At 51.3% G+C, this 15,709-nt stretch overlaps 2 protein-coding genes across 3 annotated transcripts in view; both read right to left on the reverse strand.

Moving 5' to 3' along the window:
• Window positions 1-11: 11 nt before the first annotated feature.
• Window positions 12-11,645, reverse strand: SMYD5 (SMYD family member 5). Of its 2 annotated transcripts, XR_013335665.1 has the most exons (14): window positions 11,539-11,645; window positions 7,687-7,795; window positions 6,820-6,959; window positions 6,238-6,359; window positions 5,780-5,849; window positions 5,054-5,158; window positions 4,185-4,247; window positions 3,897-3,967; window positions 3,475-3,581; window positions 3,031-3,087; window positions 2,098-2,192; window positions 1,394-1,464; window positions 667-1,276; window positions 12-250 (listed from the first exon to the last, which is right to left on the reverse strand). XR_013335665.1 is itself a non-coding variant. In XM_077766287.1 (13 exons), the coding sequence occupies exons 1-13, from the start codon at window positions 11,632-11,634 to the stop codon at window positions 1,129-1,131; spliced, it is 1,254 nt and encodes a 417-aa protein (XP_077622413.1). In that variant the 5' UTR covers window positions 11,635-11,645; the 3' UTR covers window positions 12-1,128. The 2 variants fall into 2 exon arrangements, 1 of the variants encoding a protein (XP_077622413.1); XM_077766287.1 differs by having other exon boundaries at window positions 12-1,276.
• Window positions 11,646-13,686: 2,041 nt separating this feature from the next.
• Window positions 13,687-15,709, reverse strand: part of NOTO (notochord homeobox) — a 6,952-nt gene continuing 4,929 nt past the window's right edge. Inside the window, exon 3 of the mRNA XM_077766216.1 lies at window positions 13,687-13,845. Coding sequence (XP_077622342.1) covers window positions 13,687-13,845 — 159 coding nt within the window. The remainder of the gene's footprint in view (window positions 13,846-15,709) is intronic.

Consider the following 15,709-nt stretch of genomic DNA (forward strand, 5'->3'; position numbering starts at 1 on the left):
ACGCAAAGAAATCGCAAGTGATGGGCTATAATTCTCATAGCATCCAACCCAAGAGTGAGGGCAATACTAATCGGAGGGTGGAGGGGAGGGTGACACAGTCAGGGCTGATCTCAGCATATCTAGCCCAGCTCCTCTAGGTTTCTGGAAGACTCCAGTGTTCCTCTGTGGAGACCCTAACGATGGAGACTGAGGCTCGGAGAGCTCCTCACTGACCCATGTTAAACTGATCCCAGGGAAGCCTCTTGAGCATCTGCAATTAAGGAACACAGGCCTGTCATCCCTCAGTCTTAGCCATGCTGCTGGAGTCCTCAGTGGGACAGGAGTGAAGAAGGGGTGATGATCCCCCCCATGGCCCTCCTGAGGGAGGCAGAGCCTCTTACACACCCCACATGGCCAGCTACCGTGCCAGGGCCTGAGAGGCAAGGCACAGGTACAGAGATTCGGGAATCTGCGGAAGGGGTTGCTGTCCACTCCCCTGATGTCCAAACAGTGGGGGTGGGGAGAGGGAGGAATCCCCCTGGTTTGGTGTCCCCGGCACCCAGCCTTAGAGAAGGTGCTCTGGAGGCCCAGTGGCCCCTTCCTGCCTCTCCTAGCTGTGCCAGCAGGAGGCAGTTGCCTTAGCAGCCACAACGGTGGGAGGTGGGGAAGAAGGTGAAGGCATCTCACCCCCTCTCCTTTCTTCTTCAGTGCAGTCAGGCCGTTCTCGGATTGCCACTTTGCTACCCGCTCTGTAGCAGGTAAAAAGGGGTGAAGCCTCCGGTGGACAGGCAAGCATGGCCATGGGGCCAAGTGGAAGAAACACAGTTTCTGATCTCTGTGGTGGCTGCTCACGCTGGGAGTGGATACCTCAGTGTGTGTGTGTGTTTTGCGGGGGCAGCACTGAGAGGCTCAGTGACCACGCAGAGCCTGAGCCACTCAGCAGCAGTGTCCAGGACGTGAGATCTCGTGGGGGGTGGGGGGAGTGGAACACCTAGGGTCCAGCCTCTGTCCTACCCTCTGGCAGAAACAGAGCTGGAATGGGAGGGAGGGGGGAAGCAGGAGTGGGGAGTTCCTTCCAAGCCTCCTCTCTGGGGGAAGTCCCCCTTTTCCTGCAGGGTCTGGGGTAGGCCCCTTCCAGGCAGGGTGACATCACACATCCGTCATCTCATCCCCCAGCTCTGCATCGTCTGGCTCTCCTTCCTCTTCTTCATCCTCCTCCTCTTCCTCCGAGGTCACATTGGGTTCATCGGCTTCTGCCAGGCATTTGGGGCAGGAACAGACGAACAAGTAGTTCTCCCTGCAGGGGATGGGGGGTGGTGGTGAGGGTGAAGTCAGGCAGCCCCAGGATGGAGCCTCCCAGAGCCCGGCCACCCGCCACACCTGAGGATCTTGTGGCGGCTGTGGCGGGGGGGGNCTGAGGATCTTGTGGCGGCTGTGGCGGCTGCGCTCCCGCTGACAGCAGTCCAAGTAGCTGATACAGATTTCCTGGAGGGCAGAGAAGAGGTGGAGTCTGAGTCTGTGCTACCTCTTAGAGGAGATTAGAGCCTCCCCAACCACTGCCCCATCTCCCAGGAGCTAGGCTCTCATTCATTTCCCTGTGCCCTCAGAAGGCCACCAAGGTCTGTGTCTGAGAGACAGAAGGGACAGTGGTTAGCTTCAGCCCATGACTACGGGTAGTCAATGGCCAAGGTCTGTGGCTGGGGTCAGGTTATCTTGACATGGTGCTACTTGCCCTGGAAGAAGATTCAACCAGGCTCTGTGCACTATGCTACCAGCCAGGATACCAAACCCCAAACCCACACATGCACCCATAGCCCGAGCTACAGTGGGCCATCTCTTGCTTTCTTAGAAGCTGTGGATTTGTAGATCAAAAGGTGGCTGGGGACAAGAATCTGCACATACACTTGTGTCTCAGTCACTGCTCTGAGACTCTCTATTTATTTTTTTAAGAACTGGGGGTCCCGTGGGGTTTGTACATAACCATGGGTGAAAAGACTCCTGCCCTGGGTCATGTGGGGATTCAGCCGAACAGCCTGAACTTGGGGCTCTAACCACTGTTGCTCCCAATCACTAGAGAGAACTTGCAAGGCCCACCCCCACAGCTCCTAGCCCTCTCACCTCTCCTGGCTTGATATCCTCCAAGGCCGTGACATGCAAAAGGAAATTGTTTTCTGGGAAGGAGGTCTCTGCATTGGGGACACAGCTGTGGTTACCTGGGTCACAAGAGGCAAGAAATAAGGACTGTTGGCTAATAAAAACAACAGCTTCAACTTGCAAAGCAGTGGGTCCCATCCTTCCTTTATTTTGGATCCCTGCTAGGGCTGCATAGGTCCTGGAAGCCAAGTTTCCGGACTCCCTCTGTCTGGTGCTCTTTCCTGAAGACCACAGAGCACAGGCACAAATGCACTCCCTCTTGCCACTCCCTCCCACCTGCCATCACTGCCCTTGCTGTCCTCAGCACTGGGCAACTGGAGTCTCAATTGTGTTCCTAGTGTCCCACAAAGGGAAGGCCAGGGCTGTGAAAGGGGCCCCATGCCAGACACTTAACTTGGCAATTACATGTCTGGTAACAGCTGAGCCAGGCCCCCTGCGAGCCTAGTTTGGGAGGGGTAGAGTGCCCCAGAGCTTGGGAGGAGGGCTTACAATGAGCAAACCAGAGGGGGGGAGGCTGAGATCTGGAAAAAAGAGTTGTATGACTGGCTCTGCTCTTCCCTATAGATGCTGATGAGATTAGCCTTCTAGCCTGAACTCCTCCCAGGAGCTTGAGGGCAGTGGTTGTGCAAGGCCAATGCTTCCCTTTGCAAGGAACTGAGCTCTGCCTTAGCACAGGGCCTGGTCCACTGTAAGGTTTTAAATATAAACATATTAAGGCACAAGCAATCCAATGAATGAATGAATGAATGAAAAACTGATGCAACAAAAAGTCTCAGGAGAATCCCTAAGGAAGCCCAGACCTAATTCTGCTCCCAGACTCCTCTCCACCAGCCTAAAAGGGGCTGAGAAAGATGTACTGTGGCCATGAGGCCGTCCCTCCTCAATGCCGGGACTCACAGCAGCTCTGAAGCACAAAGAGGCCAGATCCTTCACAGTTAAGAAACTCTCCAGTTGCTGTAAGACAGTAACATGTAGATGTTATTCTATCCATTTCATAGGCAGGAAAAGGAAACTAGACTTATAAGGATAGGCACTGATTCCTCTGTCTTGCCACCCAGTCACTACCGTTTCACCTAAACTTCTAGGAGGCACAAACCTGGTCTTTCTATAAATGACATCACCTTACTTGTCCGGCACCCCCCACCCCCAGCATCAAGACTCTATATGGATCTCAGGGGCATGTCTTATCTTAGGTGTCCTGTGGACAGATGTGAAGCTTCCCATAGGCCCATAGGGATTACCTTCCCCAACCATTAGCTCAGAACTCCCTTAGGGGAAGACTGTGTGTCTGACCAGGGGGGCATTCAAGGTTGGGTGAGACCAAGGCTCCATCTCACCAACCTGCCTCGATGTCCTTGTACAGCTGGTCAATGAAGGCGTCCAGCTGCTCTCGGTCCTGAGGCTTCAGCTCCAGAGCGTCACAGGCATGGACCCACTGGCTCAGGGAGCTGGGGGTCCCAGGCATCCATGGTTGGAGAGAAGGAGGCCCAGCTCCCAGGGCTCTCCATCTCCAGACAGGTTAAGCCCATTTCTTTCTCCAGAGCGGGGTCCCATCTTCCCCAAAAGACCAAAGCTCCCAAGAGCAAACTCTACCACCTCAGTCTTTCTGACTCCCATCACTGCATCCAGTCCAGCTCTCCTACCACAGAATCAAACCCTTCCCCATCCTAACCTTGAAAGGAAGTGTGGCTACCTTCCTCTTTCAATCTCCCGCCCAAGCCCTAACGGACAAGTCCAATAGCATTGGAACATTCTCTCCTAACCTGGTCCCAATTCCTTGGCCATTGGTCCCAACAAGAGCAAAGAGAGACCGGAATCCATCTGGTGTGAACCACTGTGGGGAGAAAGAAAAATGAGTGCTCAGGTTACAGTCACTCGCTTTTCCTTCTGAAACAGCTCTCTGTTGAGAAAGTCTTCTGTGAGTCAGTCCCATCCCAACTTCAGACCAAGTCAGCCCCGGTTTAACTCTCTGAGTAGGAGATGCTGACCCGGGTGCTCCTGGAGAGCTGGAATGACTGGGAGGTCACTGGTCCCACCTTCCCCACGCTCACCTGGCTGAGCGCCTCCTCATAAAGGGCCTCTGTGAAGAGTCTCCGCAGAAGGTCCAGCTGGCCCTGGTTTAGGGGAAGCAGGGAGAGACTTGTATCCCTGGGGATTTCCCATTAGCACCCAGCCAGGGCCCAGAAGACCAGGTAAGGGAAAGAAAAGGGGCCAGTTCTATAGAATGAGCTTTCCCTGAAGGCAAAGGAAGGCCACACAGTTCTTTTTTCCAAAGAAGCTTGGCAATCTGTTGGCCTGTTCCAACCCAGGGTGGCAAACCCCAAATTCCTATTTTCCAGCCCTTGTACCAGGAGGGCTGAGGCAACCTCGCTTGGGATGTCTGTCCTTGCCAACGCTTTCCAGGTTTCCTGACCTGGCCTCCAGACAAGCTTGACTACCCCCTCCTCTCCTCAGAATGAATGCAGGAAGGCCCACCCCAGCTGCCCTTTAAACCCTGCCTGCACCTGCAGGCAGCTCCTGCATGGAAGCCTGCTGTCCTCAGTGAGAATGTGTAATCTTTGCGTGAGAGTGGGCACTCAGTGCAGTGGCAGCTAAAATCCTCCCATTTCATGCTGCTCCCTGACCCTGTGGGCCTGACCCTCCATTTTCCATTATACCCACCTGCCCACCACTATCCTATCATGAGATTCTGTCTTACCATGTCAGGGCACCTGACCCCTCCTTCCTTTATCATCACCCCACTTCTCATTTTGGACCCTGTTAGGGCACAAAGTTAAATAGTGGCAAAAATATAGGTCCTCTGAGTAGATTTCTGGCCCCAGGCTCTTTGGCTGGCAAAAGTCCAAATGTGGAGATCCCCTCAGGTAGCCACACAACATCCAAGGCTATTGGGGTGAGGGGATCGTGGGAGAAGACTAACCTTGAATTTGTCCCCCAGGAGTTTGTGGACAATTTCCTCTTCCTCGTTGGCTGTTTTATTACAGAACTGGGAGAAGAGCCTGATCCAACGATCTTTATCCTTAGCCTGCAGGGAAAAGATATACTTCAGGGTCACATTCACATATGCCCATATTCACACGTACACATGGACTTGGGGACACCCACCTCCTTGCTGTCCCTTGTACCCAAGCGGAAGGGTAGCCTGTGATTCTAAAGCCTCTGCCATCAGAGAAACACCATCACACATGAGATTCTAGGTAGACCCTTCCTTGGCCTGGGGACTTCCTTCCCACCTTCCTTCCTGCCCACACCCAACTACCTCCCCAGCTGGGCCAAGCCAGCCAGTTCAACAACACTTGGAAAAACAGGAGAATGAGGCTGTGGAGCTCCAATACTAATAGAACAGGTTGGAGGGGCTTCTCTCACTTTATATAAGAGGCAATCCTGAGAAAGTGGCATCTGTAAATTGAATGTGTGGACTGTTGCTGCATGGGAGGTCCTCTCCTAGGTCAAAGGCTATAGGAAAGATGAGTCTCCTGCCTAACTCAGGTTAGCTGCTCCTGAGTTTACATAGCAAGCAGCTCTCCTTTGGGAAGCGCAGAGGGAACTCTGCATCCAAGCCAGGGTTTTGAGGTGAGGAGGAGACAGAGGCCAAGGAGCAAACGAGACCAGAACGGGCTTCTATGGAAAGTCTGGGTGGGCTTACCTGCTTCACTGTGGCCACCATCCGGGCCATCAACATGATGCTTGCAGTCTCGGGGGGGTAGTGAACACTCCTGTGGAGAAAGAAAAAGATTTGCTCTAGAAATTCCCTCCCCAGTAGCTGTGTTCATGGAAGCCCAGTCTGATCACTACTGAGAATCCTTCCTACTAACTCCATTTATAGCCAAAGAGAGATGTCATTGGCAAGGATGAGGGCAGGACTTTACAGCCCTATGGGCTTAATGGGACTCTTCCGTGGAGTGTGTAAAATGCTGACAGTAGTGGGACTGGCGACTCACATCGAAGGCAGGAGGTTAGGCGATGGGACTTCTGCTTAACCCTAAGAATGGAGGAAAGATCTGGGGGATGGCAATGTAAGAGAGACAACTGCATCTGCTGATTGCAAGCAGGCGGGCAGTCAAGAAGGAGGATCAAGGGAAGAAGAGATGAAATGCTACATACCTCCATGCTTCCTGTAGCTTATTGAGAGGATGCAGGGGATCGTCCTGGGAGGGCCCGGGGCACAGGACCTGATGGTACTGCTCGGCAGCTGCCAGCCGACACTCTGCACTGCAGTACATCACCTGTGCAGTGGGTGAAGGTCAACACCCTAGGATATGGCCATGGAGGGAGGCACAGACATCCCTCACTTGTACTCACCCCCTCCAACTGCATCCTTCTATGAACAGCCCCTGAGCAGTAGCTCAGTGGCATCGTGAGATGAGAAAGCGCACACTGCCCTGGGGGCATGTGAGAGGGGCACCCCGGCTTGCTGAACTATGGGAAGGAAAGAGCGCTCAGGTAGAGGGAAGAGCCCCTGCCAGGCACCTGGGAAGAGGGCAAGTTCCCACCGGACCTATTTTCTAAACAGTGGGACTGGGACAGGGAGAATTGAAATAGTAACGGACCCTTTCGAATGTCTTCCCCTACATTATGGCTCTCAGGAGCCACGAGCAGGTGTGCTGTCATTCCTGTCTGAAGAAGACTTCAGCTAAGGCTTCTCCCACCAGCTCCCTTTCAGCTGCACTCCCCAGGGATGCTCACCTGGCAGTGGGGACAGTGCTGGTGGAGGTCCTTGCGCACGGCACACAGCTCAGGGTGAGGCAGAACCTGGCCCGGCTTCCCAGTCAGCCTCTGGGCATTCTCCTCTGCCTTCTCCAGTGCCCGAAGGCAGTGGTCACAGGCTGAGGGAGAGAGGCCCATATGACAACGTGAGTGTCTTTAGAGCAGGGGCCATGTTTTGTCTTTTCCACAGAAGTGTCCCTAGGGCTAAAGACAGTGCCTGCCACTTGGTAGGTGCTCCACAAATGTTTGGGAAGTGAATGAACAGCTGTGTTCAAGAACAGAATGAGTGCATGATTTCACATGCATTCCAAGGCAGATCAGGACTCAGTCTGTGGGGCTCCCCTCCTAACCCCCAGACTGAGCTTTCCCCACACTCTGGAGCCAACTGACGCTCCTTTCTTGTCTGTCTCTAGCCCAAGAAAGTGTGAAAAAAGCATGTGGCTGGAAAAGCTAAGGGCATCCTAACTTGCTGCTGACCCCTAACTCAGCCTGTTTTGACCAAGGGGCAAGTGGCCTGCTCTTGGTGGAGAGCTGCCCTTTGGCACAGAGCCTTCAGCATGACATCCAGTCCCTTATACTGCAGGTCAGACTGAGTTCTGCCTGCCTGACAGTCCTCCCCCAGAGCAGGCTGGAAAAGCCCCTTCCCTCGCTCGCTCCCAACCCCAAATGGCCTAACAGTAGAGAGAAGCATGATTCTCAGGCACGGTTCTCTAAAACGAGCTCTTCTCCCAACACCTAAATCCGCAGAGACATCAGCTAGTGGGAGTGTCGCAGAGACATCAGCTCTCTTCCATGCACAAAGGCAGCTGGCCCAGCAGCCGTGAGGAGTAGACGAGATGTGCTCACCTCGGTAGCGATAAAGTGCATTCCAGAGAAACTGCGCAGCCACCAGGGGCCGTTCTACAAAGATGGTCTCCCCTTTCTGGATCAGCTGTGTGGCAAATAGGCCCTTTCCCTAACAGGGAGAGAAGGAACAGGATGGCCATAAGGAGAGAAAGAGGACACAGCTCTAAGGGTTCCCAGAGGGGTGCCCAGCCTCACCCCCCACATGCCTCCCTCTCAGGAGAGGCCTCTGCCTTGGGAGGGCTCATGGAGCATGGTCAGCACCCTCCATGACTGCCTCCTCTGGAAATGCAGCTCTGACCTACTTTCGGTCACCCCGCTTTCAGCCTGCTCAGAGCAGGGGGCCTGGGATGGGGAGGGAGCCACCTTGTCAGCCAGAAGAGAATTTCTGGAATGGGCAGAGCAGGGCCAAGGCTCACAGCAGGCTGGAGCCTCCTGTACCAGCAGCCGATAATGACAGGGCGGTCTTCTCGGAGTCACCCATGTGCCCCTCCAAGATTCTGGTGGTGACACCACCGCTCAGGGTCATAGAGGACTCCTATGCCACAGGAGGGGGAGACCTAGTCTTGGGGAGAATGTGCCCTATTTCCCTGGTCGGTGGGGAGTTCTCAGTGTTATGCTGAAAGGCAGGGCGAATCCTAGCACCACCCCTCATCCTGCTTGCTGTGAACCTTGCAACCAATTGCTTCTTTTTTTTTTTTTTAAAGTTTCTTTATTTAAGTAATCTCTACACCCAACGTGGAGCTCAAACCCATGACCCCAAGACCAAGAGCCACACACTCTACAGACTGAGCCAGCCAGGCACCCCACTGCTTCACTTCTTTGCATCAGCTTCACATATGAAAAGCATCATAATGATAGCTCCCAGGTACCTGCTTCCAGGATGCCATGACATAGCTCAGGTGAATGTACCTTAGGAGCTTTACCTTCTTACTACTCTAAGTGAGGTGATGAGTGGGCAGCATGGGCATCATTTGGGCACCTGTTACAAATGCAGAATCTCAGGTCCCGCCCCAGACCTGCTGCATTAGAATGTACATTTTAACAAGAGGCCCAGGTGATTCATATGCGCATTAAAGTCTGAGGAACTCTGGTCTAAAGCACCATAAACATCAGGCACGGCATGACGGAGGAGACAGCAATTGCTGAACTACCATTTCTCGGGTGTGCAAAGGAACTCAGGAGACAGCTTCAGAACCCAGGCAGTTCCTGGCTCTGCCGGGCACTTGCTCCCACTGTTCATTTAGAGAAGAGGGGTGGGATCCTGCCAGCACTGAACTGTCACAAGAAGAGAAAGAAATTTAAAAAAAGACTGACACAGCAGTGAAATGTCCTGTCATGTGGGCTCTCATGTAGCTCCCTGTTTCCATCTAGCATCGGCACTGTGGCTACACAGCAGCACCTACCTCTCAAAGTCAGAGAGGCAGGGATGTGTAGACCAGGACAGCCTTGGGCAGAGTGGGGCAGCTGGAGCAAAACCTCTGGCCAAAGCCGCTGATGCACTCTTGGTTGTCTTCTTAGAACCCCACCTCCATGTCTTTAGCCCCGGACCCAATCTAGCAAAATAAAAACAGGGTCCTATTTTATGGAACAAAGTGCTATGAACATGGACCCACATTATTGCTGACAATCTCAAATCTCGATATTGGGTTAAATATCAATGTCTTTCTCTCTCTTTCTGGAGGATCAAATGCAGACAATATTTGGTTATCAAAACAAAAGGAACAGAATCAGAGCTGTTCCTTTATGAAACCACTCATCCTCCAAACATAAGGCCGTGTTTCAAGAAAGCTGCTCTCATTAATATTAATTACCAAGAGGCTTGGAGAGAACGGAACCCGAGTGGAAAGGGCATAAACTTGCAAAGATATTTCCAATTTGAAAAATAAATTTTAGGAAAAAAAACCGTGCAAAACTCTAATACCATGTAGTAAACTTTGAAAGCTTTACTAAATGGATAATTTTCTAGAAAAATACAAAAGGCAGGAAACCCAGGGAAAGAAGCAGAGTTGATAAGTGGCTAACCTGCAGTAGGATGGTATTTTGGTTGATATCCATCATTTTTGGTCAGACACTATCATGTTCTGATTGGTTCTGAATCAGAACCTGGCACAGTAGTCAGGAAATCTTTGAAAGATCATTCCTGCCAATATCCATAAAAGCAATGGAGAAAATAGTCAAAAACAACCCCCATGTGAGGCCCATAGTCCATATGGTTCTTGAGTCAGATCTCTCAAAGAATTAGTAACTCTCATGCTGTTTAAAAACTATTCAGTAACAGAGAAAAAAATGGAAAGATTCTCCATTTTACTAAAAAAACAAGCACACCTGTGATGTAGTAACCTGAGGAAGACAGCACAAAGAAGAAAACCTCACACACCAATCTTACTTGATGAACACAGATGCGAAAAGCCTGGGGTAAATGTCAGTATGTCTGGGTGTGTGTGTGATTTTCTCCAGCAGCAGATCACATGTGGGCATGGAGAGGGCAGCCAGCTCATTCTTCCAGAGGTGGGGTTTGATAGAAAACTGGGACAGGACAGCTGGGCAAGCAGAGTGGCTGAAGGGATGAGGTCAGAGGAAGAAATAAAGAAGAGAGGGACTGAGAGATGGGGACTTGGTGAAGGGAAAGGTCACTAACTCTGCCTGCAAGGAGTGATGGAACTGGGACACCATCAAACTCTGAGCCAATCAAGAACAGAGGTGGAGACAGAAATGTGAGCAGCTGAAGAGGCCAAGGATATAGGGGAACTGCTTTACCACAGAAGGAAAGGAATACTCCAGATACATCTGGAGAGGAAAGAAGGCAATGGAAGGTTGGGTTGGAGAGAGCAGGAGGCAGATGACTAGAAGGCTGACATCTTGGGCAGGGACCAGGTATAGGCACAGCCGGTACACATGATAAATTATTCAACCTCAGTAAACAAAGAAATGTAAACTAAGACAAGTGATACCATTTTGCACGTATCAATCGGCAAAGTTAACTAGTAAAGAAAATACTCTGATGAAGAGAAAAGGATGTGTGTACAGAAACTGAGCTCCAAGATCTTTGCCCTCTGGGATTAAAAATAAAATACAACGCAAAAGTACATAAATAAGTAGTTGGTTGAACTGTGGCAATCCCTTGAAACAGACTATTACTCAGCTCTTAAAAATAAGCAGAAATAGATTTATTGATGTTGATTTACTGCTGCATCAAACAGAGGTTTCTAAAACTGTAATTTTAGTATCCACATATTCGCACAAGTATAGGATTACGAGTGACTTTTATCTTCTATTTCCTTACATCTATTTGCAGTATTTTTCTACAATTAATATTTATAACACGATAACATAACCACAAAATCCTATTGCTTTCCTGTTTCAACGCTTCAAATGCTCCCACGGGCTTCAAGCTCTAGACCAAATTCCTCAGCATTCCAAGGCCTTTCGTGAAGGGTCCTGGCCTCTCTCCACACCCCATTTCCAAATCTCACTCAGAAAGTTCCCCGAGGACCCACCCTTTTTTATACCTCAGTTCCCTCTGCTCAGCGGGTCTCCGCCCACCACCCCCACGGCCCAGCAGCAAGATACCCCAGTCTGGCCCAAGAGGCCAGGCGCCCACCCGGCCCCGCCTGGAGCAGCAGGGGCAGGACGCCGGCTGGCGCACTGGGTCCCGTAGGGAGGGGGCGTGCACAGAGACTTCGGTGCCCAGATTCACCGCGTGACCGCCCCGGAAGCCTGCGCGCGGGGAAAGAAGGGGAGCCCGCGGGCCGCGAGGAGGGGNGAGCTTCTAGGCTCCGAGCCTGGGTCCCTCGGGGCTCTCTCCAAGGCCGAACACGGTGGATGCTCCCGGCGGATCTGCCTTCGCCTCACCTTAGCGCTGCTCACGAATCGGACTTCCACGGCCACAGGAGCCCGACCCGACACGCCCACGCAGAAGGAGAACACGTCGCACATGGAGGCCGCCATCTTGGGCGCGCCTCCGCCGTCTGACCTTTGACCTCGCCCCGACCCTGGAGGCCCCGCCCCTTCCTGGCCCCACCCCTGGCGTGTGTGTCTCAGCGGCTGCTAGGGTTTGAGCGCTGGCAAATCCGAATTAGGATCCCTTTAAATCTCTGTGTTTAGGTCGATTGGTTCGATGGCTGGATGTAGCTGGGTCCGCCTTTTTGTTTTACATCTGTGCGATTTTTGCGTCTGTGTCTTAGTACGTACCTGTGTATCATAGTCTGTGGATGTGTGTATAGTTTTGATGTATCTGTGTCCAGTTCGTGTTTTGGTGCCTGTTGTCTCTCTCCACCCAGTGTCCCGTCTAGAGTCAAGCGCTCTTTGGAACTGGCCGTGGGGCGGGACAGCAGCCGACTGACTTCTACCCTCTCTGACTTTCTACCTGAAAGGAAGGACTAGCTTACCTTTCCTCCCCATCTACAAAATTGGGCGCAAGAATTCCCTTCTCCTTGGGCCTTCTGTCAGCGGGACAGACAGCCCCACGACAGATCAAGCTGGACTTGTGCTTTTCTCAGACCCTTCAGGGGTTTAAGGGACTTTGCAGCCTAGGGGTGGTAGAAGGGGGTAGATGGTAGAGCTCAGGTTTGAGGACCCCTAAAATTGTATGCAGAAGTGAGTGTATGTATACATATTTTCCTGGGAACAGAAGGCCCTGTTATCATTCAGGACCCCAAAATGCTGAAACCACTGATTTACAGCATCTGTCCCCACGGCCAAGCCTGACAACCATGCCTTGTTTCCTTGTCCTCCAATTGATTCTGTGCTCCCTGAAAAAGGACGCATCTGCTTCTGATATGGTCTCGTGGTCACACTGGGGGATTGGGTAGGGCCCAGTAACTGCTGAGTAGATTAACTGTTGATTTTTTTCTTTTCAACTATTTTTAAAAGGTGAGTCAATTGAAGGGGCAGGTGCTGGAAGAGGTAGATGCAGCTGGTGTCCTTTGGTTAACAGAGTTGACTTTGGGTCCAGCATTAGGAAGGTTTTCCCTGAAGACAGGGAGAGAGAAGGGTTCTTGAAGCTGGATCCTGGCCTCAAGCCTGTGGCCTAGTGTCTAGGAGATGATGGTCTACCATCACTTGGAGGTCTGTGAGGTTTTTCACCTCTGCTCTCTGCCCTTCCTTTCTCCCTCAGGTAGCTGCAGACAGCAGTGGGGACTGTGCCTTCTCTCACCAGCAGGTGGCAGGGCAGGCCTAGTTCACCAGCTCCCCTCTACCCAGAAGCCATTGGAGATTCTAAATCCATACTCTCAACAGAGGCCTGCCCAGGAGCTTAGAACACTAGAGAAATGAGCTCTGGAATTGCTGGTGACTGGCCTCACAAGGGTAGGCTATCAGTAGGCTTCTTAGAAACTGAGCAGATTCCTGGGAATGAAAGGGAACCATGAGTTAGGGTCTTGAAAGAGAGAAATTATAACTGTCTCATGGAAATACAGCAGAGTTTGTGAAAAAATGCCTGCCTTAGCAAAGGCAGAGCCACATTTATCTATGTAATGATGGAAAGGGGTCAAGGTGGGTAGCTAGAGGGGAAAAAAATGGGGTCAGGGTCGCATGTCTGTGCCTCAGCAGACAGCTGGGGCTGAGCTCCTGAAAGTGGGAACAGTTCAGACAAAACAAGAAAACTTTGGGAAACTCTGAAGCAGGCTAAATGGCTTACCTTTCCTTCCTCTTTGCTTCATCTCTACCGTCTCTGGTGGGGAAGAGGCTTTTAGGCCCAAATACTGATTCAAGGAAGCCCCTTCTCCACAGCCAAACCAGGAAAAGATTAATCCCTGGAGGGGCCAGTGCTGGTGCAAGCACCACACCCCCAGGTGAAGGGAACCTATAAACCTTAAGAGTTGCTAAACACTTAGCACTGGGCCTGGCACCCTCTAACAGCTTTACAGACATCCTGTCAGCTCTGGGAGGAGTAAGTTGTCAATGCACCCATTATACAGATGAAGGAAAAAGACTCAGGAGTTCGAGTGGGTACCCCCAGGAAGAACCCAGACAGCTTGGGTTGAGCCTCTGTCCCAGTCCTCAGCTGTCCACTCCTGATTTGGTGTCTTCTCGCTGGATGCTGGTGTCAGAGCTGCTGGAGGGCTCATCCTGGGCGGCAGCCATGGCAGACACAGCTGGTAGCTTTAGCCTTTGCTGTTTCTGGTACTTGACCCTGCGGTTTTGGAACCAGACCCTCACCTATAATTGGAGGCAATGGTCAGAAATTAGAATGTGACCAGCAGTTCCCACTGCTTTCCCCATTCCCACAGTACCCACTGCTCTCTGGCCCACATTTGATCTTCCTTCTGAGGGAGGCATCTCCTTCAAAACATCCTTCCCATAATTCCAGACACCATTCGTCCACCCAACAAATATTTATAGAGCTCCTAGGCTGTACTAGGCACCATCCTAGGTGATGGTGATAGAGTGGTGAGCAAGAGAGGTCTGGTTCCTGACCTCATGGAGCCTCTAGAGAGAAAGAGCGAGAAATATGGAAACAAAGAAAGCCATAAACACAAATGGGAGTATGAACAGGGGTCTGAGCCTCCCTGAAGAACCAGCACTTAAGCTAAGGCTCACAGGATCAGAATTCTCATCAGTTTGATGAGAACAGAGAAAAGTAGGCCGTGTCAGGGGACAACCTATAGGAACTCTGCGGTAGAATCAAGCTTGGTGTGTTTGAGGACCAAAAAGGAGGAGAGTTGGCTGAAATATCTGAGAGTGGGATGGGGAAGTGAAGGAAGGGAAAATGGGCAAGGTCAGCAGGGGTCAGATCACCCAGGACTATGGAGGCTATGGGTAAGGAGTGTCAGCTTCGAGGCTATTGAGTGGGATGTGACATAGTCCTGTTTGCATCTCAAGTGAATTGCACATCTGGCTGCTTTGTGAAGAATGGGTGAAAGGAGATGCAGGGAAACAGCAGCGGGGGGTGGGGGGGTACTGCAATGATCCAGAAAGAGCTGGGACATGTATGAACTAAGGGCAATGGAAAAAATGAAGCGATTTCAGCCGTACTTTGGAGGCAGAAGTGACAAGGCTTGCCAATGCACTGAGAGTGGGAGAGAAGGAGGAATGTAGGATGACTTGGTAATTTGAGCAATTGGATGGATGGTGGGGTTATGAGCAGGAAAAGGAAGAGATCTGGAGAGAAAGAAGTCAAGAATTGAAGTTTAGACTTAAGTTTGAAATGCATACCCAGGAGACATCCAAGTGGAGACCTCAAGAAGGTAGATAGAGGGGCGCCTGGGTGGCTCAGTTGGTTAAGATGTGATTCTTGATCTCGCCTCAGGTCATGATCTCACGGTTTGTGGGATCAAACCTGCATATGCTGTATGCTGACAGTGTGGAGCCTGCCTGGGATTCTCTCTCTCCGCCTCTCCCCCACAAACATGTACACATGCTCGCTCTCTCTCTCTCTCTCTCTCTCAAAATAAACTTCAAAAAAAGAAGGTAGGGGTGCCTGGCTGACTCAGTCAGAAGAGCATGAAACTCATGATCTTGGGGTTGTGAGTTTGAGCCCCACATCGGGTGTAGAGATTACTTAAATAAAGCTTAAAAAAAAAAAAAGAAGGTAGATGTACAAATCAGGAGAAAAAGGGTGAGCTAAGACACAAAACTGGGGGTTGTTGGCTTATAGATGGCATTTAAAATCATGGGAATAAATGATGGGGCGCCTGAGTGGCTCAGATTGTTGAGCATCCAACTTCAGCTCAGGTCATGATCTCATGGTCTGTGAGTTCAAGCCCTCCCTCGGGCTCTGTGCTGACAGCTCAGAGCCTGGAGTCTGCTTTGGGTTCTGTGTGTCCCTCTCTCTCTGCCTCCCCCTGCCCCACCCCGCTCATTCTCTTTCTCTCACTCTCAAAACTGAATAAACATTTAAAAAATAATAAAATAAAATCATGAGAATAAATGAGATCAGCTGCAGAGACAATTTAAGGTCACAAAGAGAAGAGTACCCTATAAAGGTGACACAGAAGAAGTGGCCAGAGAGCTGGAAAACCAAGAATGTGGTGTCCAGAAGCCAAGAGAAGAATGTGTTTCCAAAAGAGAAGGAGAAATCAAC

This window comes from Crocuta crocuta, unplaced genomic scaffold (genome assembly GCF_008692635.1).
Source record: "Crocuta crocuta isolate KB4526 unplaced genomic scaffold, BGI_CrCroc_1.0 scaffold113, whole genome shotgun sequence".
In the NCBI taxonomy this organism is placed as follows: domain Eukaryota; kingdom Metazoa; phylum Chordata; class Mammalia; order Carnivora; family Hyaenidae; genus Crocuta; species Crocuta crocuta.